Consider the following 27,476-nt stretch of genomic DNA (forward strand, 5'->3'; position numbering starts at 1 on the left):
AACAAATTTGGACATTTTAACTCAATGAACTTTATGCAGATTTTAAAAACAAACGTATAGGATTATTCCCCAATGGTTCATGCAGCTATTTCTGTATAAAATGTATAAGCCAACTTACTTGTTCAGTTGAGCTATCTCCAGAAGCCATTTCTTTTGACCCTGAAATACATTCCAAATGGTTTGGGAAATCATTACATGAATCCTTGAGCTTCTCATCTGTTGGCAATGCTGATGCACACACAGTAGAGCCTTCTACTCCAATTTGTTTTACAGTTTGTAAATTAGGGGAACAGTGGTTTCCTTCTTTGCTTTTAATATCACCAAGAATGTGTGACTTTTCTTCCATCATCTCAGATGTAGAACATGCTTTTTGATTCAAGTCTCCAACATGTTCTATTTTTTCTGAATATCCATCAGCAAGTAGCTTGTAGAAAATATTCTCAAGTTGCTGTGGAAGTACTTTAGATGTAATGCCTCTTTTCTCTAGGTCATACTTCATATGAGTTAATTCTCTCATCAATTCAAATACTCCTGTAATTTTTTGGCTATGTTGATCTTGCTTCAGTATATTAAGGAGAAGCTCAGACTTAAGATTTTCAATACAGAAAGGATCATCTCTTCTTTCTGCCTTTAGTTCTGATGAGTTACTCATGGGGAAAAATCCAGAAGAGTCACTCATTTGAGAGTCGCTGGGCACAGTAGATGCTTCATTTACCAACTGTGATGTGGTAACCCTTTTAATTAAATTTTGAATTAAAATTTCAGTGTCTGCATAGGCTGAAGGTTCTTCAACTTCTTGTGGGTTCATATGACCTTCTTTCAATCTGCTGTCTAAAATATCCTTTACATCCTCAACAAATACCTGAGACAATTCAGGAATTTGAATCTCCTTTTCTTGGGGTCTTGGAGACACGGCTTGCTCTTCTGGTAGCTGTTGCTCAATTCTTTCTTTCTTATTATTAATTTCTAACAATGAATAGTCAGTATTTAAAGTGTTACTGGAGTTATCATTTCCTAATCCACTTGTACACCGCTCCAACTGGAGAAAATCATTTTTCCTAACATCTTCTAAATGTTTAAGAGGTAACATTGAAAGTGTGGCTTCAATACTTTCTGGTGTGAACTGAAAAATTTCTGTTCCTCCTCCTGAGCTGCCGTCTTTACTACAGAGATCATTACTTTGGATCATTTCATTAAAAGGTGAGTCTTCTTGGGTACTAGTGGACTTCTCTTTTGTATTATTAACTCCTAATTGTAAATGTTCTTTCATGGGAGGGGCAGTTACTAGAACATGGCTTGGGACATCTTCATTTGCTTTGGCTACATCTTTTGCTTTTACATTTTTAGCACAATGTTTTAAATAAGTAAACAAATCAAGCTCTTTCTCAGGTCCATCAGTGAATGAATCTTTCTCAATATGTGTATTCCCTTCCCACAATGCAATGTTTGAAGTAATGCCACCACTAATCTCTTTGGAAACTGATGTGTCAAAAATTTCTTCAAGAGTCTCAGATTGAACAGGACTTTTACTAACTATCATTTGTAGACTACTTGGTTCATCTTTAAGAGTTACAGTTGCTTTTTTAAGGCTTCCTTTGTGATTAAGTTCTTCATTGTTTGTGATTTGAGGAAATGGAAACTGACTATTCATTAATTTGAAACTATCCCTTGTATTTTTACCAGGCAAAAGTTTGAGATCCCTATTTTCTTCTTCAACTAGACCTTCTACAAGCATTTCTCCTTCACCCACATACATTTTCTGAATTGATGTTTCATCTTCCATTAGTATATCACTTTTGCCATCTCTCCCTTTAATGAGATCCCTTCCATTTCCTTGAGGATCTTTGTCAGTTACAGGGCCTATCAATGACAAATGGCTTTCCTCAGCAGGCTTTCCTATTAAATCAGGCTCAGTACAAATGATGTGATCAAGAGATGAGTCAACTTTTGGTGCCATATTCTTAAAACACTGATCTTTACCTTTCACAGAGTCAGTCAATCCTGGCAATTCTGACCCTTGAATCAACTCAACCTTTGTGTTTGGTAGATCATTACCTAACTCAGAAGTTGAACTGATATTATTATTATGTGAAATACTTGCAGAGCCAAAAGTTTTTTCAGATTCAGTGTCTTTAATGACAGACAGCAATACATCCTTAAGTGCCATCTCATGATTCAACAGATTTTCTTCGCTTTTTCCAACAATCTCAGTTGTATATTCTGGAAGGTTGCTTCTTTCCGTAACTAAGCTAATTTCACTAGGTGAAAAATTTTCATCACTGTTTTCATTTACAATAGAGGCACACAACTGGATATCCATATCTTCAGCCACATCTTGGTACCTGGGCTTTCCATTCTCATCTCCTGTACCTCCTCCTCCTTCATCAATGCCATCATCATCATCGTCATCCTGATCATTACTGTAACATATATAATCCCCATAACTTTCTTCACTTTGCATAGAATCTAAATGATCAGTATCAGACTGAAATTCCTGTCCAGTCACATTCTCTTCCCTTCTTCCTCTCCAACTGCCACTGTCCTCATATTTTAATGATGCACTGAAGCTCTCTTCTCCTCCGACAATATCATAAGCAGTCAATGAGTCAGATTCATTACCTTCAAAGATATTTGCACATTCCCTTTCTGACACAGTTCCCAGTGACAATCCATTCACCTTATCTGAGCCAACTGTATTTAAATGTATTTTTTCACCAGAATCTAATTCATCTTTCTCAACATCTCTGAGAAAATCCTGAAGACACTGTGCTTTGCCTTTCACACTTAAGCTACCACCTAATGCCCCATGGGGAACCAGAAAATTTTCATTCTCTTTTGAGACATCATAAAAAACATCAGCAGGAGGAGCTGTCTCATCATTTTCCTCTTGCAGTGTGTCATAGTCCTCAGGGTGCAGACCATCACGATCGTCACCATCAAGAAGCAGAGAATCATGGTCATCATTTTCGAATAAGGGAGTATCGTAAAAATCATCATCACTCTCAGTGTCTGTTCCTGTGTCACTCTGCTGATCATTCAGCAGTGATGTTTCATAGTCACTGGCACTGATGGTTTCATCAAGCAATGGTGTAGCACACATAAGAGATGCACTGGCATTCTCAGTATCGCCCCCTTGAGCACAAGAGTACTCTTCTATTTCAGACTCCTTTTCCTTGTCTTCAGGTGTCTGCTGAAATAGAGGATGTGTCTTCTCATCCTCACCAGAAGTATTTGAAATGTATTTATCATTGTGATACTGTACTTGAGGTTTACTAGAAATAATATTTAAAGATTTCTGTCCAGACTGCTCTCCTGGTAAACTGATGTTAATAGCTGCAATTCCCAAAAACTGGTCTTGAAATTTTTCTCCTGTTATTTGACCTGATAACATGGTTTTGTCACTGAATGATAATGTAGGGGCTTCACATTTATTTCCATTGCTCTCTGGCATGTGTGTATCTTTAAAGCTTCCCTGACTGTGCCTCAATTTATCATGACTTAACAAGGCACTTAGCCTGGGGGAATAGTCAAAGATAGGTGAATTTCTGTTTGTATTAGCTTCATTCTCTGTTTTATTCATACCACAAAATTTACTCCTTTTTGATTTTACAATAGGATTCTCTATAAAATCACTTGGAAAGTTTTGAATGTCTTTAGAATGGCTACATTCATTTGCATGATCATTTGTTTCTATTCGACCTTGATTTTTACAGTTTGTAAGTATGTTTTCAGAGTCACTTCTAAGCATGCTAATGTCTGCAAGTTCAGTCTGCGTTAAATATGATATGGGATTAAAAACACACTCACTGGATGAACTGTTAACTTTAGGATCAACTGACATTGTATTTGCCAGTGTTTCTGACTGAGAAAATGCACTATTAATAACATTGTTTCCCATTTCATGACATTCTTCATCTGTAGCACACTTCCTATTTTCAAGAGTCTCTTCATGTTCAAGTTCTCCACAATGACATTTATTGAAACTACTTGGTGTAGGTATACGTACATCCTTTTCTTTGTCTGAAGCATCAGTAAGAAATACACCAGAGGAGCTTAAGACATCAAGACATTCTTTTGTGGCTGTGTCTCCGTCAAATTCTGCATGACAGCCTTCCAGTAGCATGCCAACAGCCTCATCTAAGTCTCCATCGTACAGCAAAAGCCTTTGCCCTGTGTTTGCATCCATATAGCTATTTATCATTAAATAAGATAGAAATAATTTTTTAGTTTCTTCTGAGCTCTGAGTAGCAACAGGTTCTTCTCCATCAAAAACATCCTCTTCTTGTCTATAATCATGAACTGTGGAGGGTTGGAATTTACAAAAAGAGAGCCATCTTCTGGCATTTTTACAAACTTCTAAATCTCCTAAATCTGGCATTTTATCAGGTAATATTATATTTTTTAAAATTGATGCTGTGTTATTGTCTATAATCCCTAGCTGTTTAGCAGCATCCAAACCAATGACTTGAGAACTTTCTGGAATATAAAGAGCAGCTATTTTCTGCCTGCCATTCAGGATTTTGTAAGCCAATTCACTTGTAATCAACTCTTGCTGCAAGGAAGATGATGTGGGAAATATTTCACCAGAATGGGGCCAAATGAGTCCAACATAGCCTCTCTGAGCTTCCAGTACCAGAAGAGCACTGCTGGAAGTTATTAAATCACACTGGACTGCTTCATCCACAGTTAAACGCTTGGCAGGGTTTGACTGGATGATTCCACCAGTTTGAACCTGATATGTGAGGATACTGCTGGCAGTGTCCCTGTCAATCACTCCTTCTCTGACGGCTTCTTCAACAGTCATTCTTTGGCCAGAGTCGGAATTGATCAGACCTCCAGAAAGAAGCTGTGCACTTAACAACCTAAACATGGTTTCACGGTCTATGAGACCTTCATGAGCTGCTCTTAAAATGCTTATGTTTCTTCCACATTTTAATGTTATTCTACCACCTTCTTGTTGTCTCACAGGTAGAAGCCACATCCCCGTGTTTTCCTGTAAAATACTTCTTTGTACCATATCTATTAAAGAAACCTTCTCAGAGGTACAGGGGTCAATAAGATCTTTGCACATATTTTGCCTTTCCAAGACTTTAGAAAATAATGCTGAGGAAACCAAGTTCTGTTGGAAAGCCTTCTGTAGGGTCAGCTGTTCTCCTGTGGCTGGAATAACCAGAGAGCCTTTAGAAAGCAGTATCTCAAGAACTTTGATGGCCATGGATTCTGATATCATGCTTTGAGCCAGAGCATCCAGTACTGGAATTGTGGTAGGTGATGCAACAGAAATAATCTCTTTAGCTTTATTTAGTTCTTTGAGTTGGCACAGAATTTGTTCATCAATAAGACCATGACTTTTGGCATCTTTAAGGTTGAAGCATTTTCTCAATTCTGGTGAAATTAGACCAGAAATCATTAGCTGTGTCTCGAGCAACCTAATTCCTGTGTCATAGTCAATGAGGCCTCTTAAAACTGCTTGAAAGACTGAAAGGACTTCTCCAGTTGTCTGATCAATGGTGCCTGCAATCACTTTATCCAGCTGAAAGGAAAATGCAAAAATCTCAGGTCAGTCTGTTACACAAGGGTGGGTGGAATTTCATGCAACTTAGGTTTTTTAAAAAATAAATAATACATTTCAACATAAAAATCCTCTACTTACCAAGGCGCAGCAATGCTGTGAATGTTAGGCAGTTCAAATGCACAAGTGATCTATGTCAGTGATCTATTCAACAGCACAGGATGTGATAAAAGCTTTGAAAACAACATGCATCTGTGAATTGAAAACTTAATATCGTGTATATTGACAAGGTTAGTGAGGACACAAGAGAGTAGATGATGACAGTGAGAAAACAGAACACATATCTAGAAGGCAAACCATGCTTTCTGCATTTAGGTGAGATTAGGGTCTAGCGGCAGGAAAGAGTGTATCAAACCCCATGCTATTGATGTTTACAGCATACAGACTTCTTCGAAGACAGTCAAAAACTAAGAAACTAGAAAAATTGTTACATACCCCACAAATGTAACAAATTATGTGGAAAGTATTCCCAGGAGTAATGGAATTAAATATAAAGATAACTTTTTGAATACTGAATATTATGTTGGGCATGTTGATATACACTGACAAGTTTTAAAAGTTTAAGTAGCAGCCAAATTCTAAATGATTTCTCTTATACTTTAAGAAGATGCTAGGGCACCCTCACTGTAATGTATGGCCTTGTAGTACTCAAATAAGTCTCATGGATATCTCTGAAAAATCAAGCAAACTCCGTAACACATCAATGCCACCTTTAGAGATGACCCACGGGCTCTTTTATAACATATATATAATAAAATACCTATTATACTAGAAGAATGGCTTTTAAATAGAAGAGTTAGAAGAATGAATGATCCTTTTCTTTTACCATGCAAGGCAGAGATTAAGATGTCACAGAAACTGATGATCAGCACGTGTAAGATTGCATTTAATAAACAACACTGGAATCTCCAAACACTTAAACAAACTCAATCCATGTTTTAACTATGTACAAAATTCAAGGTCATTTCTTTATTATTGACACAGATTTCCATAGCCATGCAATCAAACTAAGCTTCTAGAAACAGCCTTATGTTTAAACGAATAATATTACCTTCTCCTCTACCTTTACATCTCCTGAGGTTTGTGATTCTTGTAGCTGTTTCAGAGATTCACTGAATAATAAATTATAACTTTCTTGAAGAGTTTTCACCTGTTTTTCCAATTCGTTTCTTTCTTCATCTGTCATTCTAAAATAACCAGAAGCAACAAAAAGAGTAATCCAAGTCCTCAAGAAATAAATATGATGTATTAGGTTCAGTAACTTTGTCACATGATCATAAAATAAAATATAGCCTTACATACATATTGCCCAGGTCTCGGTATGACTATATATGAAAATTAAGAATGCTTAAAAATATCTAAGGATCCTTCCCTTGCCTGAGAAAAAGACTGAAGGAAAGGGCGTTAACTAATATATTGACACTTATTTAACATAACAAAGTTCCAAAATAGCAATTGCTGTTATCTGACAGAGGCAAAGATTCCTTTGTCAATCCCAACATGGAAAAGGAACAATAAGGTACCACTTCTCAAGATGAAATTTGTTTAGACTAAAGCATAAATAAAGAGGAAATTTAAAACGGGAGTAACATGATTTGCTAAGGTATACTATAAAGTCATTATGAAATAACACTAAGGAGGACATCCAAAAAGGGTTTAAGAAAATGGTGGATTCTGTCCCTGAGTAAAGCATTTATTAAAATATATAAAGTGCCTTGTTGCAAAAAGTAGGGACAAAATATGAGAAATCAGGCTGTCAGGGGTCTCAGCTAAGAAAATGAAGATGATACTTACACATATTTTCCAAAAATAAGTCTCAGAGTACTACTTCGACTTAAGACGTGACTTGAAGTCTGCACTATACCTCTTACTTGCTATTAATTCTTAACCTCTCTGAGCCTGTTTATCAGTAATGCACGGGGATAACCGAAACATTTCAAAGTTGTAATAAAGACTAAAAGTGACAATTAAATTACTGAGTTGATACTCTTTACATTACTACATTAAGTAAATTATGACTAGTTTGAGTCCCATTTTTAAAACCGCAATTAAAATGTACCATGTCTGTCTTGCTGAATGTTTTTAAGAGCACTTCCCCACTTAGGATAAAAGAGCTAATGACAACAAACATACTTGTCTCCATGTTTTGCCAAAAAAAGCTGCATAGTTTGAAGTGCTTCAGACAACTGTTCCTTCTTGGTTGATATTTCTTCACTGGAAATCTGTAAGGTAAAGAAGGCACATTCAAACTCTTCCTCCAAAAGGAGTAAACAACAGTATTTTTTTTTTTAATTAATCAACCTTTAGTCAAGGCCAAAGTCTATTTTCTGAGTGACCCAAGTGAATAACCTATCAGTTACCAGCAGTCTATAGGCCTAGATGAGAATAATTTATTTAGAACACATAAAGAAAGCTTCTCTATCCTTAATGTCGTCGTTTTCATGAGAAAATGATACATTATATGGTTCCCACATCTGTCCTAGCACCGCCGTGGATAAAGGTCGCCTCCACCAGCAGGCGGGCACTCAGCACTGGCATCCTTGTGCACTGCAGTACTCAAAAAGTCACATGAATGTGGGACACTACTTTCAAAGGGCATCTTCCTTCTGCCACACGCCTGGATACAATGACCCTTTTGAAAAAATTAAGGTGAAAGTAATAATCTATATGTATGCAGATGAAGAATAAAGAATTTCTTGCTGACAGCGGTGGCTCATGTCTGTCATCCCAGCACTTTGGGAGGCCAAGGTGGGCAGATTGCTTTGAGCTTAGGAGCTTGAGACCAGCCTGGGCAACAAGGTGAAATCTTATCTCTACAAAAAATACAAAAATTATCCAAGCATTGGTGGCTCCTGCCTGTAGTCCCAGCTACTTGGAAGGCTAAGGCAGGAGAACTGCCTGAGCGGGGGAAGAAAAGGTTGCAGTTAGCTGAGACTGCACCACTGCACTCCCACATAAGGGACACAGTAAGATCCTGCCTAAAAAAAAAAAATTAACTGTTAAAAAATAAATAATTTCTAATGCTAAAATCCACTTGCTAAAAGTCATCTGTGACTGTCATCTGTCAGAGAAATAAAATTCATCTGTTTGGGGAAAAGCAAGAGGTCTCAACACTTTCTCCTAATCCCTCAGTGCATCACTTCCAAATCCCTTATTTCAGAAATTGCCATTCTTTTAAATGAGCAGAAATAAGAGGAAATAAAGAGCCAATGAAGACATATTTTCCCCCATGAAGTCTATTTACAGTCCATTTAAAGTTTACTTTTCATGGCTATAGATCATCATGAGGCCACATTGATTTTTGAAGGACACACTTATATTAACCAAAATTTCCTTCAATAGAGATACCATCAACTGTCCTTAGATAGTTATAATTAACGCCATTATCTGCACTAAAAATGTATCTAGGGCACCAGGTCTAAATGTGCCTTAGTAATGTTTTAGAGAATTTAGAACTAAAGAATGTCTACAAAAAAAAATTTTTTTTAATTAGCCAGGTGTGGTGGCATGTGTCTGTAGTCCCAGCTACTCGGGAGGCTGAGGCAGGACCATCACTTGAGCTTGGGAGGTTGCAGCTGCAGTGAGCTATGAACATGCCACTGCACTCCAGCCTGGGTGACAGAGCAAGCCCAGTCCCTGTCTTAAATATAAAAAATGAAAATAAAACTACAGAATATAAAAATACCAAGGGTTTATAATCCACGTGTCTCAAAAGAAACTTATTCTCGCAAGGAATCTTCATTAAGCTTTATGTCCTCATTTTGGTTGTCTATTTAATGAGGGGGGGGAAGGGAAAAGGATATTTTAAATTAAATATGTGTATTAAAATTACTTTGCAGCTTTTTGGTATAAAGCATCAAATACAAGTGCTTTCCTACATCTCGTTTGTTCCACACTATATGATATACAGTATGTAAGACTATGAGTGAATACAACTTGATTTCAGTTGAGCAGTATTTCAAGCATATACTCTGGTCTGTAAACTGCTCCAAGGAAGAACCTCAAACAAGAAACACTTGCCTCATATTATAGGCAAAATAAGACAAGACACTGATGTTTTCCCCTATTTAATCATGTCAAAAATGTCTATTTTAATAAATGACAAGTGAGTACTGATGCAGAGCTAGAAGTGGAAGCTAAATATAAGATTGGAGGATAGCCCCTGAAATTTCCAAATGTCAGGCAGGAGTAGGAGGGTAGTGCAGGAAAGTATTCCTTGAGAAAAATGCTTCTTATCTTAGTGGAAGATTATGTTTACAATACAGCAGCAATCCCACTGCTATGACCAGTGGCAACACTATTAAAATTTATACCGCAATTACCAACATCCTAAGAGCTTCAAGTGTTGCAGTCCAATAGATACCCCAAACATCTTCCAAGCTGCAGCCATCCAACTAATGCTAAGCAGTTGGGATACAGAAGACAGCCCACAAGACTAAACAATTCACTAGGATAAGAGGTAGTATCTAGAATTTCCAGTGGTTGACTGTGGACACTTCCTCATGAGATTTTAAAAAAAAGGCCCAGAAAAGTTCAACTAAAGTCAATAATCAAGAATGTTAATATTCTGCTTTGTATTTTCACTGTTGTTGAAACTTTTTGTTTACATCTGTAAGAAACTGATGGCATGTCTTTATGCCACTAAGTGCACGGATTTATTCTATACATAAAACAGAATGACTGCTCTTCAGCTATTCTCACAAAAATAATCAGGAATCAGAACTATTAGGAAAAGCAGTATACATATTCATAATGTTAGCTTTCAAGTGCAAAGACTTAACTAGAAATGAGAGACTGTGGTAAACAATATATAAATAGGACAATATATATTGTTCAGATTTTGGAATTAAACAGCTGCTTCTGCCATACTAATTTTGATTTCTTGGGCAAGTTATTTCATCTTTCTGATCTGCATTATAGTGGCCTATAACAATGGGAAAATTAAGGTAAAGAATTAAACATTGTGCTAGGTAAACTGTGTCAACTCAGTTAACATCCCTGTTGATATTATTATTAAACCAGGACTTCTGTGAATACCTTTTGCTTAGAAAAGGGAGGTTTTCCAGCCTTCTCTCCATCTTTCAAGGTCTTGCTGATATTTGATACCCATTTTTGCAATTCTTTGGCTTTTTCAACATGCTCTTTCTTTTCTTCTTCCAGTGACTTCTGACAGTTGAGTGGTAAGAAAAATATACAACCCAGTAAATGACTTAGCTATGAAACTGACCTCTCCATAGCAAACAAGAATGTAAAAATGTTTTTCCATCACACACAGGTTACTAAAACATTTTATTCATTCACTTAACCATATTTACCATGTCACATAGCAGATGCACCTCCAAAATGCTTATGGTAGCAAAGAAAGTTATGGCACATATTCCTTAATGAATGGTCTACCCTCCCAGCTGTTTCATCAATGTCACAAATTTTAAATCTCAACTTTATTCATGAGGCACTAGAAGATCTTTGAATTGCTGCCTTTGCATTAGCATTACAATCATAATAGTCCTGACAGAAAGGTATCAGATAACAGAAAGCTGACAGAATAGAGAACGTCTACTATACACATAAGGAAAATACACAGAATGAAGAAAAATCCTTCTTCTTCTCTAACACATAACATATTCATGTTAGCTTTCAAGTACAAAGACTTAACTAGAAATGAGAGATTCTGGTAAACATTTTAATATGCAAAGAAGGTCAGTATATTCAGAAAAAGGCAAAACTTTTTCATTTTTTGAAGCAATCTGAAACACTGCAGCTTGAAGGATGTGGGAAGGAATTTACACCTTTCTCTTTGATTCCACGACGCTTCATGATGTGCTCTTTCAGTGAGTGCATGTTTGCACTTAATAAATGGGAACTAACACGAGTTTAAATCTACTCAGTGAAGGGGAGTTCTGAAGAAATGATGCTGTAAACTTGGAGTTCATCAAGTTTATCCCATATTCTATGCCAAAAAATTCTATTGTGGGCAAGTTTCAAAACCCATTCTCAAGGATAAAGGAAACCATTTGAAGGGCATTACATCATTTGTAATTTTCCATTTAAAACTTACTCTATTTTGAACACTCAGAGATTTGCGGCCCTCAAGAAATAGCATATGTTACACAATTCACACACTGCCTATGTAGCCGACACCATCATACTCTGAAAAAGTGGCATGAACCAGCCAGCATCACCCCTCACACAGTTATTTAAACATGTTCTATTAGGAAGAATAGTAGAGGCTAGAAATTCCTGTCATCAAGGGCTCAGATACTTCTAACAGTTTAAGTCCTGTGTGGAAATCAAAATCAGCTTTTTCTAAGGCTTCTTTGTAAGTCAACTTTCTTTTTGTCTGAGGACATATTATATTTCTGACATATGACTTTTGATCTTTGAGTTTTGTGGCAATGAGGACATCTATCATACCTATCTGGAGAGCCTCTTCTATCGACAACCGAGAGTGAACCTGCGGCTCTATCAATCCTCCTGTCAAGTACTGAAATTCCAAACATCGGATTCCCATTTCCTTATTTATAATATTTGCATTCACAGCTTCCACCACTGACATCATTTTGTTAGTGATGGGATGACCAATCCCTGTGATTACTAATTCACACTGTCGCAATTGCTGGGCAAATCCCTCATCAACCAGGCCTCTATGCAAAGCTTCGGCCACCTGGTACTTTTTGCCAGTAAGAGGATCAATTATGCCCCCTGTACTGACTTGGGCTTCAAGGCATCTGAGGGCAGTAATCCGATCAACCAAATTTCTACGGGAGGCTTTGAGAACGGAGATCCTTTCCCCACTAGCAGTCAGCCAATACCCTGCAATAGGACTGTGCAAATCTTTCTTGGGAACTAACCGGCTCAGCAAGGAATCAGCAAGTTCTGTAAGTGTGATGAGGCCTTCCTGATACTTTCTGACCACGGCTTTGTCAATTGTTCCCTGCTCTATAGCCTCATTAATATTGAAGTGTAATCCCGTTTTAGTATCAGTCAGCATATGGGAAGAATGCCCATAGGATTCAAAAAATGTAGCTTCCTTCCACTGATATTGCTGACCTGAAAGTTCAAGATATATACTTTTCTCAATCAGGTTTCTCTGGAAAGCCTCATACGCAGTCAATTCTGCCCCTGTTTTAGTATCTACTACAGAAATTCTATGAGTTTTCTCGACATTGAGATTAGAAATGTTCCTCTCCCCAAATGGAAACAGGAAGCATTGGGACTCTACATCAAATACACACATTCTCAGTAATTCTGAGTAATACAGAGCTTGCTTGTTGTTGGGATTAGGGAAAACTCTTGTGTTGCTGGATGGCTCATGTAAAAACTGTAAAATGGCATTATTCAACAACCCCTGCTGCAGAGCAATTTCTGGAGGAACACGAATGCCTCTCACAGGGTCAATGACACCCCCACTGGCAATCTGGGCTTCCAAGATATGTTTACCCTTTTGTCTGTCAAGCATTCTGTTTTCCATAGCTTGAAACACTGACAATGTCTTAGAAGAATATGAATATCCTACAGCTGCCTTCTCTGCCTCAAGAAGCCTAATTCTGAATTCGGGGTCAACAACTCCTTTACGAACTGCATCTTCAACGGAATATGTCTGACCTGAAATGGGATCAATTATAAAGCCTGTTGCAGCCTGAGCTTCTAAAAATGCCAAAGCCATCATTTTGTCTACTATGATTCTCTTGGCCGCTGAGGCAAATGAAAGCTTTTCTTTTGTAGATTCTAGGTAAAGCCCTGCAATTGAGGTGGCTTTCGTCAGAAACTTGTTAAGAGTTTTCTGAACTTCTTCAACCGTCTTAAGACCGAGTCGCAGCTGCTCAATTGTTCTCATGTCCAGAAGCTTAGCTTCCACCAACTGCCTCGCAGTCACAGTGTGCCTAAGCCCTTGGAATTTAAATTCATCATCCCTGACTGAACATGCATGATCACCATCAAAGTTCTGGAAGGTCTCTGGTTCTAAACCCTTCTTAAGGAAATCCCCTTTCTTGAGTCCACCAGATGCTCTGCACCCTTCAAGCATCCATTCTTCAGCACTGGGAACTGGGTTCTTTTCTTGTTTTAATGTTGTGACTTCTGTATGCATATCATACTGCTTGTTCTTAGCTATCTGTAACAGGAATTTATAAAATGTTAAAAGTCACCTCAAAAACATTATGTCACTTTACCCATTCTCAATCCAAACATAATTATTTGAATTACAATGATGAGATTAGTGAAAAGAAAAAAAATTCAAACCAAGGCAGGCTTGGGAGTATTATAATATCATTTTCAGAGTCTGAATTGTATCTTTGATGACAATAAAGGTATTAAAGTTATATCTTTAAAAAAGACTAAGACAAAATCTAGCCACAAAATGTTAGAAGTTAAAGGTAACTGCTTGGTCCTTCTAGCTTTTTTGATAGTTACATTTTTCAAAATATATCTACACAGATATAACAGTTTATCTATTACACCTGTATGTTTAATCTCAAACATTCAAAGGTTAAGGAGTGCTAATTTATAATAAAGATTCAAGTATGTTACCAGAAAAAGTACAGCATTATTTTCCTGTCAGAACTACAAAGAGCCAATCACATTCAAAAAAATTTTTTTAATTTAGTCTAGGAGAGAAAGGAAGTAAACGAGGAAACTTGGCATTAGGTAGCTGGTAAGGTCTCAGAACAGGGTATACCTCTAAAGGTGTCAAAAGCTTCACTAGTTCCATTTCACATGCGTTCTCTTGATACCTCACAGGTGGTCTAGAATGGTTCATGGCCTGGTCTCTTATCTTCTCAATTTCAGATAGTCTTGTAATAGGGTTTGTCTCATCAAAAGTTATCTGTAACTCAGTGCTTGTCTGAGAAAAGTACTCAGAGTAACACTGCTGGCTTTTCTCTTTCTCTAGTGGAGCCCCTGGTGGCGGGAATTGGACTTCTTTTGGTATTTGTTCAACCCGATGTTGCCACTTCTCTTCCAATGGCTGAGGTTCTTGAGTCCATATCAACAGAGGGGATCTGGGTGTTGGGTGAAGCTGTCCAGTGTTTCTAGAGGACACCTCTCCAGAGTGTTGGCACTCCTTCACTGTCATCTCAAAATCTGGTTTGAAGGTACAGTCTTTGGCCATGTTCTTTTTTTGAATTTCACATTGGAGCAACACTAACTGATGTTCATGCTCTTTGATCTGCTGGTCCATTTTTTGCTTCAGGTTTTCAACTTCACACTTCTGGGCTATCAGCTCATCCTCCAGTTTCCTACATTTTTGGTAATGATTTGCTTCCACGTGCTGCCCTTGTTGCATTTGTTCACGATACTGTTGAAGCTGTCTTTCAAGTTCTTTAATGTTTGTTTCACAAAGCTTAGCATTCTCTTGAGCTCTGCAGTTTTCTTGTTGAAGAGACACAAAGTCAAGCTTAATGCCCGAAATATCATTTTCAGTGATGACTTTGGAGTCCATTAATTTTTCCATCTTCTTTCGAAACTCCTCTGCTGACTGTTTGAATTTAGCAGATTCTTCCTGAAAGAGAACCATCTTTCTGTGGGTCATCTGCTCCTCTATAGTCTTTAAGTGCAATTCGTCTTGTACTTTTTTCAACCTGTCATTTAACTCTTGCACCTGAGCTTGTTGTAGCTGAACTTTCTGCTCCCCGCGTCGCTTCTCTTCCTTGGAAGCATTCAGCTCCGCATTCAGATTTCTAACTTCTTTCTCAGTATTCTGGATGATAATGTTCTGTTGGTCACACTTTTGCTTAAATTCACTCACTAAATTTTGACTTTTTGCCAGGTCTTCTTCTAGGCATTTAATTTTTCTTTGAAAATCCTGCTCTGTTTTTGTCTGTTTATGCAAGTGTTCATTTGTGCTGCGCAGCTGATCTTTAAAACCATCTGCCTGAATTTTCAGTGTTTCACATCTTTGCTGGATAGTTTGTTTCTCTAAAGCTATATTTTCTGATTCTGCCTGAATTCTCTGCATCATTAATTTGGTTTCATTATTCTGCCTAGTAAGCTCCTCTACTTTTTGTTTTAACATCTCTGCACACTCATTACTTTTCTCCAATTCTTCATTAAGCCTCTGGATTTTATCATTATTTTCTTTTTCAGCTTTGATATTTTGAAGCAACTGCTCATGGCTTTTCTCAAATTGTTCTTTTAGATGATCTGATTTTCTCTGGCAGATTCGTAGTCTTTCTAATTCCTTCTCGTCCTTAAAAGAATGAATTTGTGAATTTAAATGCCGAATACTCTTCTCAGCCGCAGAATGTGCCCTTGTGATTCTGTCTACTTCTCTTTGCAGTTTCCCTTTTTCATGATGAAGAGATTCTAATTCTAACTGATAATTGTGCTTTATTTTCTTGAGATCATCAGCTTCTTGCATGGCTTCTTCTGCTTTACCTGTGGTTTGGTTCAACTGCCTACCAAGCTCTCTGAGTTGTTGAGAATATCCTTTCTCTGCCTGATCCTTCCTTTCCAACTCCAATTTAAGGCACCTGAGTGTATTATTTGTTTCATCTAGTTTATCTTTCAGCAAACGGGCCTTTTCCTCAGATGATGATTTTTCAAGCTGGAGGGCATTAAGTTCATATGTCAGCTCTCTCATGTCGTGTTCAGCCTTTCTATTGGCAGCTGTTAGTTCATCCACCTGCTGTTTGAGTTCTTCTGCTTTCTGTTTGCCATGTTCTTGCTGAAGGCCTGACACTGCCCTGCATGACATAGCTGGTGTGACCCCACACACTGGCAATGCGTTTTCTCTACATGAATACTGAATTTCAGTTATTTTTCTTCTTGCTTCCAATTCAATTCTCTGCTTTTCTTTCAACTGTTTCTCTGCTACCTGTCTTTGAAATGCAAGGTCTTTTTCCATCTGCTTTACCAGCTTCAAGAGTTCTTCCTCATTGTCTCTCTTTCTTCTTAATTCTTCCGTTAATTTATTTTTTTGTTGCTCCAAATCATTAAGACTTAAATCTTTTCTTTTAAGATGATCTTCCAGTGTTCTTCTGGTAAAGGTGTTTTCCTCCAGCTGATTCCGAAAATTCCGGAGGTTCTCTTCCACGGCAGCTCTTTTGGCCTCGGCCTCTATGGTGAGCTGCCTCACCCGCTCCAGTTCCCTTTCGGCAGCTTCTTTCTCTCTCACAATGGTCTCCAGTTCCCTGCGGTACTGCTTGGCTTCACTTTCAGCCCTTATCTTCTGCAGAGAGATATCTTCTACATTTCTCTGCTGCCTTCTCAATTCATTTTCTGCAGCCTCCCTGACCTTCGGAAGTTCTTCCTCGACTCGGGACTTTTGTTTCTTTAGTTCGGCCAGCATTCTTTCCAGCTCACTTATCTTTCCTGTCAGTTTGCTGTTCTCAAGCATTGTTGCCTTCTGACGCTGAAGCAGATCTGAATATGCCCCATGTTCGGAAGTCTCCTTACACCTTTTAATCTACAAAAGATGTTTTGAAACTGTCAAGCCCATTCTGTTCAAAATATCTCACAAAGTATGAATCAATGTTCATAAAAGTACTTACAAAACCAGATGAACCCAAATGCAGAACAAGCGCTATCACCACCACCAGCAGCACCGCCCTTTTCAGAGAGAAAGCTTCAGAAAGTCAGCAGGAGGGGACAAAAAACCCTTCACGACAGGTTTTCTGAAGAATCTCTTTTTGTCTCTCAGGGATAATTTTATTTTAAAAATTAGCTAGCTTAAAATTTTATAGCAAGAAGGGACTGTGCAACAGAAGAGGAAAGGGAGGTACAAGGAGGTTAGATATTTACAAACTCACATTGGGGGAGGGACAAAGTGGGAAATAAAACTCTCACAACAGTGCCCGTTCTTCTCTTGCATGCAACATAATCCTAAGAGGTAGGAAGAAAACCCAGCACATAGGAAGCAAATGATGCTAAAGAATTTCATTTTCTAGCCTGGTAGAAATTAAAAATGATACTTACATTCTCATGTCTTACAGTTAAAAAAGCAAAGCACAGAACTTTAGAACAAAGAGACAAGTTAGGAAATAACATGGGGAAGAAGGAAAATTATTTAAAAACTTGAAATTTCTAAAGTCCGATCCTTTACTTGTTTATACTTGCCATATTATGACAATTACAATAATCAGAATTGCTGATGCAAAGGCAGCTACAGTCCTGACGGCTCTGGAAAAGATGTGCTTCATATACTCACAGATTTTGTTGCTGTTGTTAATGACATGCCTCATATGAATCCACTGTGACAAGTACCTTTAGATACTCCACAAATATAAAGATATTTGTTAAATATAAAAGCTCTAAATATAGAGTTAGGGATTTAGCTCCAAGGTATAGAAAAAACTGTAAGAAAAACTTTTTATTCTACTAGTGACAGAATCAATGTCAGCTGGGAGGAGTACATTTTACACTGATTATAGAACTGCATGCTCAGGATTAGTTTATAATTACAATTTAATTTCTCTTTATTAATACTCTAATGCTGTTAGTTTTGTATCATCAACTCAAGATCACCAAATTAAAATAATGTAAACAGGAACAGAGAAATTATTTTAGATAGATTTGTTTTCATTGAGAAGCTTTGGTAAATTTCAAGAATTTAATTTCTATTACAGGCCATACATTTTATTTTGCTTCCTCTAATTTATTGATCTCTAATAATTTTGATTAAAACCCTCAGTGTTTTAATTAGAGTCAATCAATGTAGTGATTTGTTAAGAATCTAATGTTGTCTAGATAACTCCTGAGTTTTTTAGCAAATGTGAGAAAAATTACTAGAAACGATTTAGTCCGATTTGCTTTCTTGCGGATCTCAAAGTTATTTACATAAAAATAACTTCCTTAAGTTTTCTCTAAATCTTCTTCAATCTTGCCCTTTAATCATGGTGATTAATATTTAGCATGTTTTGTTCTCAGCCCAGATTAAAGAATCTCTCTCTCTCTCATATCTAATATCTATTACAGATATTCCACTAACATTTCTTTTAACTAAATCAGTATTACTTCTGAAATTAACTTGCATCCATCTTTGATTTTATGTTTATTATGGAAAATTCTGCTTTTAGACCAAGGCTTCTCATACAGGTCTTCAAAACTCAGTTTCAGAAACCCTACTCGTTTGAGTCTAAAAATTGAGCTACGTATCTTTTATATGACATTCCATTAATGTCATCTTAAGTGGCAGGTTTTTGGGGTTTTTTTAACCTATTTTAAATTATAGTCTTTGCATGTTCTTCCATAACTATATTTGCTGGTTTCAATTAAATATAAATCTTTTAACATTTGAAAGGATGACAGTAATAACTTGTATACAATGTAGGCCTTCTGAAATATTTTTTGTTTTTACCAGTTGCTAGTATTCTACCTCATCATATAAATTGAGTAAGTGGCCCATATATGTATAATCAGATATGTACTATAAAAACAAATTATTTTAACTACTGCATATACAATTTAAAAGATCTGCATACCATTTAAAATGGAATAAAATCTCTCAAAAACTAAAAATATAAGAAAATTATGGATGTGCTTTCATAGATGAGAGATGCATGCAATTAAGATGGTCTCAAGTATTCTAGTTCTCCTTCTAAGCACAAAGGAAGATGGTTATAAAGTCTTGCAATTAGCTATGTTAGCGATTTAGCTGCAGAAAACTGTTAACTCTGAACAGACTAAAATAGTTTTAAAAAGTAGTCACATTTTTAGGAAACTAGAAAGTAACATCCAATAGATATTTATTTCTATTTCAGTTCGCATATGAACAGTTATATTAAGCATAATCACCTTCAGAATTTCAAAAACAGTCCAATTTAAAATGGCTAATGTCCCACCATTTATTCATTTTAACATTCATTCTACTATTTTTGTCTGTTCTAGGGAACATAAAGTACATCAAGATAATAAAGTATAGCATACTCCCTTTTAGATCAGATACAAGAGCCTCTGGTGACCATTGACTTTTATAAATAACTCCTCTCTCTTCCTATTTCCGAATATAATTTTTAAATGAAGAATCAAAGCTGCAGAGGTTCTCCAAATCAGAATGGAATTTAAATAGTCTTTTTAAATGCCGTGTGCTACGTCTTTTTTGCAAAAACAAAAACAAAACCCAAAACTCCAAAATTCTTAAAAAGTATCATCATTTTGTAAAAACACCTACTATCTTTAGCATCTTTACATTATGCATAATAATTTTAACTTCTTGAGATACAAATTAATTTAAAATGGATAAGACAAGTGTGTTCACATGGTATTCCTGTAGACATCATAACAGCAGTAACTACACCTCAAAAAGTATACTTCTCAGTTGTGAGAAAGCTGAAAAAAATTCTGCCAAACTGCCAAAATTTCATAATTTAAGACATTAACCCTATCACAGTAGAGTCCTGAAGTGAAAATGTAAAGTCCTGAAGCAAATGACTTTTTATTTGAGTGAATGTTAAAGACAAACAAAAATCCTAGGCCTTCAGTCATTTTCATTGTAATTCTGTATGTAATTCAATAAATATTTGTACATCTGCTGCCAGCCACATAAATATATCATGAAACATGTTTTGCTTTCCCAAACCACAGTGCAGTTCCTGCTCATCTCTAGCACCTTTATATTTACAGGCTGCTCACTGCTAATGATTACCTCTTCCTCTTCCAGCCTCTTCAATGAATCACCAGCAAATTTAATATATTGTGTCATGAGAGTGACCAGGGCAGTATACCGAGTCCTTAGGTCCATGAACTGCAAGTAAGGAAAAAATAACAAACGCATTACGTCCAGTTACTCTTACTAAGTTGAATGAACTTTGAATAATAATTACAATATTAACTAGGCTTTCAGACAGCAAACCACACAACTCCCCATAATAAATGACAGGAATGAGCTTATTACTATTGTGAAAATCATAATAAATGATAAATCTCTTTTAAATTTCGCCATGAAGTACATTTATCTCTATAGTTAATAATTAATCCTGAATAAAAATTTTTAAAGAGTTTTTAAAAACCCTTAATAGAATGTATTGTTCTGCATGTAGACTTTCTGTTTGGAATGATGAAAAGGTTCTGCAAATAAACAGTTGTGCCAGTTACACAATATTGTGATATACTGCAATGCCATTAAACTGTACATTTAAATTGTTAAAATGGTAAGTTTTATACTATGTATGTTTTACCACAATAAAAAATAAAATTTAAAAAGAAAGTGTTCTTCCTTTTATGCCCCTTCCCCTCTTCCTCTCATAATTTTATTACCTCTTGAATAATGAGATCTGCTGAACTCTGCATTCTTCGGCGTTTCACTGGAGATTTTTGTTGTGAATCTACCATAGCCCGGTAGGTCATTGTTTGTAATTCATAGTCCTGCATGAAGGAGTCAATAAGATAAAAAATGAATCAAAGCAAAGCACTGGAGTTTCATTCTATAATAATTTAACATAGATAATTATAACCTAGATTCACTAAATTAACTTTAGTGATTTAACACAGATAATTAGAATCTAGATTCACTAAATTAAGTAAAGAAAATATAGTCATGTGTCACATGAGAACATTTCAATCAAGGACAGACTGTATATATGATGGTTGGAGCTGAAAAATACCTATCGCCTAGTGATGTCATAGCATAATGCATCGCTCAGGTGTTTGTGGTAATGCTGGTATAAAGAAACCTACTATGCTGCCAGTCATAAAAAACTATAGCACATACAATTATGTTCAGTACATGATACTTGATAATGATAATAAATGACTATGTTACTGGTTTAATTATTTACCACACTATAATTTTCATTGTTATTTTAGAGAGTACTAATTATTTAAAAAAAAAAAAATAAGGTAACTGTAAAACCGTTTCAGACCAGTCCTTCAGAAGTATTCCAGAAAAAGGCATTGTTATCACAGGAGAAGACAGCTCCATGCACGTAATTGCCCCTGAAGACCTTCCTGTGGGATTTGGAGGTGTAAGACAGTGATACTGATGGTCCTGACTCTACGCAGGCCGAAGCTAATGTGCATGTTTGTGTCTTAGGCTTTAACAAAGACGTTTAAAAAGTAAAAAAAAAAAAAAAAAAAAAAAAATCAAAAATAGAAAAAAGCTTACAGATTACAGATATAAAGAAAGAAAATACTTTTTTGTATGGCTGTACAATGTGTTTGTGTTTTACGCTAAGTGCTATGGCAAGAGTCAAAAAGTTAAAAAAAAATTTACAAGTTAATAATGTAAAAAAGTTACAGTAAGTTAATGTTAATTTATTATTGAAGAAATTTTTTTATAAATTAGTATAGCCTAAGCACACAGTGTTTATTAAGTCTACAGAGGTGTACACTAATGTCCTAGGCCTTTCCCTTCACTCACAACTCACTCACAACACCCAGAACAACTTCCAGTCCTGCAAGCTCCATTCATGGTAGGTGCTCTATACAGGTGCACCATTTTTTATGTTTTATTCCCTATTTTTATTGTACCTTTTCTATGTTAAGATACACAGATAGATAGCATTATGTTACAGTTGCCTACACTATTCAGTACAGTAACATACTATAGAGGTTTGCAGTCTAGGAGCAGAGGCTGTACCGTATAGCCTAAGCGTGTAGAAAGCTGCAACATCTTAAGTTTATGTAAGTACACTCTGTGATGTTCGCACAACGAAAAAATCACCTAACAACACATTTCTCGGAACATGTCCCCTTTGTTAAGCAACATATGACTGTATTGCAAAATTACATTTTTAGGAATCTATCCAATCCTGGAGATGCTTCCAAGGTGGGGACAAAATCAGAAACATGGAGGGTGGCCAGTTAATTTCCCAAGTCTGTTTGGAAGCTCATGAAAATATACGTAACAATAGTGTAGCCCTATGCAGCCCCCCTTTCCTCCACTAAGCAATGGAACTATGGATCTGGAAGGCTAAAACTGAGAAGTCGTCAATGATAACTTGAAATGCATGAAAAATGTCCCGTAAGTGAGAAAATTGGAAGTTCTCCCATGGAATGCCCTAACAATGTTACAGAAAAAAGAACGTGAGAAAAGCAATAAGAAACCAACTACATATATTCTGGTGGCTGGGGGGTGGCATGAGGTGCACGTACATGTGAGAGAGAAGACGTATGAATCGGGGGGCTGTCATGTGACTGATTTCACAAAGAATTCTAAGTATCAAAAAAGTTCAAATGAAGATTCCTTTTACTTTTTAACACTGAGTGAAATGACTTGCATGGCTTTAAAAGTACATTACAGAATCACACACCTGAATATTAAATTTTACTAAAGTTAATGAATCTTCCTACCTTCACTGTAGCTGAGTACTGTTCTGCATATTTTTGACACTCGTCCATTTTGCTCTGTTTCATTTCTATTTCAGACACCAGCATCTATAAATATACACGGTTTAGAAGAAAAACAACAAAGAATTCAGCTATTCTACTACATAAGATGCTCAGGAACATATCTACTACACCACTTCACAGTATAGCTCTTTAGCCCTTTGCACTTAATACACGAATTGTCTTATGGATAAATTACAAACTTTCAGATTAAACCACAGAAGTGACCCACATGTGGCTTTTCAAAGCAGAAACTACTGAACTCCTGAGGAATTTAGTAGTTTCTAAATTCCCACCCCATGTAGCTTTCAAAGTAGAAAATACTAAACTCCTGAATTATCCAAAAGCAGACTTGATGCCCTTGGCCACCACCTATTCCTAAAAACAGAGCTAGAAATGACTGGCTACTAAAGGTAGAACAAAAATCTCAAAGCATTCAACTTTCTGTCAAACGTGGTATTTAATTTTCCATTGCTAACCATTTTTATTTATTTAGAAACCCAAAAAACTACTGCGGTCAGCAAAGTATCACAGAGATATCCATACTTATGATTAAATAAATTATCATTAGAAATTTGAAAACTACCCCAACATTCCACTTTCTGATTGCCCATGCTTTCAAAAATTACTTCCAAGAAATAAAAATAAGTCATGTATATAGGTTTGGGTTGCATAATTTTAATATTTATGATATACTTCCTCTAAAGAGTTGGTGACTTTTTCATTCAACATAGAAAAGGAAGATGAGGAGCATGACTGACGAAATGCAGACACAACCTCAGTAGAGGGAATCATTTTCACATACCTTCTGTTGATTCAACTGTGTGGCCAGGGTTTTACTATTTTCTGGCTGATTTTCCTGAATCTTTCTCTGAGTAGTTTCAACCTGCTGGATCCAGTCATCTAAAGGATGGTAAGTATCTCTGTAGTACTTCAGCGATTTGCCAATGCCCTCTAAGTCCCGTAACCTAACAGAATAGTAACAGAAAAGTCACAGTGTCCAACAATATCCATCAGGAGGGTGGAAGATGTAGACAATGGAGAGACAAAATAACTGGACAACAATGCACTAAGCACAAGAGGGGTATGTATACACAACTCAAGGCTGCAGCACCCTGAGGCACACCTCCAAGGGCACTCCTTAATGGCTTTGGGTTGAACATAAATATTTTGCTCTTTGAGTTGTGCAATTTAGTGACAGTGATTACTCTAAAGACAAGCCCAAGAGGCTAAAGCTAAAAAGCAAGAAATGTAGAAACTTAACCATAATTATTATCAATTATGGTGTCTTGAATAGCTAAGGCTTGCATCAAATAGCAGTTCAGTTTTCAAATAACAAGAAGGTAGTCCAATGAATGGTTCAAGATGGTCTCAGACAGTATTTTCTAGGAGGTGTGATTACACACCTGTCTCTATGACTTCAAAAACCACCACATTAAACCTATGTATCATATTTGTTACAGAGATAATACATATTTGAACATAACTTTACTTTTCAAGAATGGTACTGTATCAAAAAAAGCATTTGCATTAATATAAGCATGAAAATGAAAGAGAAAGAACATGAATTCATTTATTTTAAGATGAACCCTAAAACCTTTTTTTTTTTTTTTTTTGAGACCGAGTTTTGCTCTTGTTACCCAGGCTGGAGTGCAATGGCGCGATCTAGGCTCACCGCAACCTCCGCCTCCCGGGTTCAGGCAATTCTCCTGCCTCAGCCTCCTGAGTAGCTGGGATTACAGGCACACGCCACCAGGCCCAGCTGATTTTTTGTATTTTTAGTAGAGACAGGGTTTCACCATGTTGACCAGGATGGTCTCGATCTCTTGACCTCGTGATCCACCTGCCTCGGCCTCCCAAAGTGCTGGGATTACAGGCGTGAGCCACCGCGCCCGGCCCCTAAAACCTTTTTTAATTCAATCACTGAACAAATGATTTTGACATTCTTGTATCTTCAATTAAAATAAACATCAGGGCATTTCCATTTATTTGCAATTCTTAGGTCCAGTATGGCTGCTACATACAGCCCCATCACATGCATGCTTCATGCTCTTACCAAGTCATGGTTATTTGAATACTATAACTTGGTAATAATTATAGAACTACATGTTTTTTCCTTCAGAAAAGGCAAGCAGATTTACTATATAAATGCTAGAATACATGAATAGTAACAGAGTTGAAAAATGCTTATTTTGAAATTAAATGTCTTACTAAAGTCCTCCAAGTAAGAAAGAAATACAGCTAAGTAGAGGTATTGTAATTAACAAATTAACTATGGAAGTGAAAAAATATAGCCTCATATATTTAGATTTTACTCATTTAACATACACAGGCATTAAATCTGTGCTAAAACGGGACGAAAAAGGATACTAACCTGTTGTCAATCTGCACATGAACATTTTGCCACCTTTCAACTAATTGATCTGCTTTTTCTTTGTGCCAGTCAAAATCAAGGTCCCGTTCTTTATATGTTTTGAACATTTCATCACTGATGGCTTTAGCTTTCTGCAACTCATCCTCTAATGCATGGAATACCTGTCTCTTTTCATCTACTTCAGATCTCCATTGCTAAAATACATTAATTGGTAAAAGTTACAAAAACGTTAACCACTCAACGGGTAAATACATTATTTACCTAATTTCACAAATTATTTACAATGACAGGTAGAAAATAAGATAAAGAATGTCCTTCATACACAAAATGTTATATTAGTTCAAACCTTAAGAAATTATCAATATTTGACTGTACATTGATTTTTTAATGACAATTTTATAAAGTTCAGCCTAATACAATTTACATATCAACAAAATAAAATATATTCCATAAGTAAGTTTGCTACCTCCATTAGTAAGTCTTTTTCATTGTTTTTAAATGCCTACTAATCCTATTGTTAAAAAGGAATACATGCATTAAAAATTACTGAGATAACTTTTAACAACTGCTTTGCAATAGTTTTACCACTTGCTAAAGAAATACATAAATAGATGAGATAAACTACAAGTCTTTTTCCTTTCTTAATTTCTCTATTTACATCCTTGATATCTTAAAATAACTTCTTCTTCAGCAAGTGAATCTATTACTAATAATTTAATTTTTAGCTTTGACTCCTCTTGCTACCAACATGAAATGACTATCAAAAGCTACTGTCAAAATGGTTCAAACTTCAAATACGAACTCTGCTCAAACTAAAATGATTGAACATACTCATTTAGAGTAAGCTGTGAGATCACAGAGACACAAATGGAATAAATCCATTCAAAAACCCAAGATATTTAACGCTTGATATTTGGAGATCTGAGCTAAGTGCTACATAAATATTTGTAGAATATGATCCTTAAAAATAGCCAAAAGTGAGGCTCATACCTTTAAAGTACTTATTAGATTCTGAATATTATTCTTGTCAGCTATAACTGCTTCTTCTTCACACAGTTTAGTTTCATAGAGTTTTACAAGGGCTTCTGCAGCTTGAGTGTTTTTTAACACCAAGTTAACAGTTTTCAACCTTAAAAAGGAAATTAAACAATAGCCATCTATTGTTAAACGTTTATATTTTTGTATAATGTAGTCCTGAAGCACCACTATGACAAATGACATAACATGTTCATCACCTTGGAACACTGACATATTTACTATGAAATTAACATTTTTCTGGCTTTCTTCTTAATAGATAGCATGTACTCCAGTCCATCCCCTGACCCACAAATGGTATTCAGCAAAAGACTGCAAGATAAGATGGTTTCTGTCTAACCTTGTTTAAGTATGAGATGAAAATCCATTGGCTACAAAAGCTGAGCTACCCAAATTACATGCAAAATGTGAAAAGACCATGCTTTACTAACAAATCTCCGAGGCACATCGACTATCAACATAGAGAAGTGTCATTAATCCATAAAAATAATGCATTTCTTAAGACAAAAAAATTTAATATTTACACTAATAAAAATAAAAATTTAAATTAATAGTACATAAAAGTAAGAGTTGTATGAACCAATTTAGATATTGAGATAGCAGTTACATACTTATCTATGTAAGTTGAAGACATAGAATAGACTTGGTTCATGTTCTGAAGGACCACATTAAGCTCAGATCGTAGGGTGGGAACTGATGAAGAGGCTGCTGCTTGACTGAAAAACTCCTCACACTTATTTGTGATTGTTCCCAAATCATCTTTAAGTCGTTCCAGCTCTTTCTTTAGTTTCTATAAAACGGAGAACAAACAAAGGTATCAGGCCATCACCTGAGATGAGGTGTTTTTCTTAAACCAGTTTAAAAACACACATTTCACATTATGACCAATGACTTAGAAATCTACATATTCTTTGCTTTTTATCAAAGAAATCTACATATTCCTTGCTTAACCATGGCATTCAAGTTTTACAATCAGTAAGTCCCTTACTGTCCATCTCCTTAGCCTCAACATCTAACTTAGTACTTTTGCACATAGCAGGCATATAATGACTTTTGTTACAAGTCCTTATAACCCTCATTGCAAGGAAGGTGAGCATGTACATATTCTCATGTTTATCTGGGCGAAAGTGTACATATTCCCATGTTTACCTGAGTCAGAGGTAGACTGAATCCTAGTTTACAATCAGCAATAATTAAATAATCAGACCTCACAAAGTGACCAGCCTGCAAAAC

General features: G+C 36.2%; 1 protein-coding gene across 32 annotated transcripts in view; it reads right to left on the bottom strand.

Moving 5' to 3' along the window:
• Positions 1-27,476, bottom strand: part of DST (dystonin) — a 496,895-nt gene that overhangs the window by 141,683 nt on the left and 327,736 nt on the right. For 24 of the 32 annotated variants that reach the window (XM_032299802.1, XM_032299799.1, XM_032299795.1 and 21 more), the window contains 11 exons: positions 26,855-27,033; positions 26,199-26,337; positions 25,209-25,402; positions 23,640-23,802; positions 22,799-22,882; positions 20,765-20,872; positions 20,154-20,252; positions 10,610-10,738; positions 7,706-7,794; positions 6,624-6,759; positions 119-5,533 (listed from right to left, as the gene is read on the bottom strand). In XM_032299802.1, coding sequence (XP_032155693.1) covers positions 119-5,533; positions 6,624-6,759; positions 7,706-7,794; positions 10,610-10,738; positions 20,154-20,252; positions 20,765-20,872; positions 22,799-22,882; positions 23,640-23,802; positions 25,209-25,402; positions 26,199-26,337; positions 26,855-27,033 — 6,735 coding nt within the window. Of the gene's footprint in view, positions 1-118; positions 5,534-6,623; positions 6,760-7,705; positions 7,795-10,609; positions 10,739-10,842; positions 13,686-14,249; positions 16,977-20,153; positions 20,253-20,764; positions 20,873-22,798; positions 22,883-23,639; positions 23,803-25,208; positions 25,403-26,198; positions 26,338-26,854; positions 27,034-27,476 lie in introns of those variants that run through there. The other 8 variants (XM_032299818.1, XM_032299820.1, XM_032299821.1 and 5 more) reach the window with 2 other exon arrangements.

Source organism: Sapajus apella, unplaced genomic scaffold, assembly GCF_009761245.1.
Source record: "Sapajus apella isolate SASKATOON/1434 unplaced genomic scaffold, GSC_monkey_1.0 scaffold41, whole genome shotgun sequence".
NCBI classification, from domain to species: Eukaryota; Metazoa; Chordata; class Mammalia; order Primates; family Cebidae; genus Sapajus; species Sapajus apella.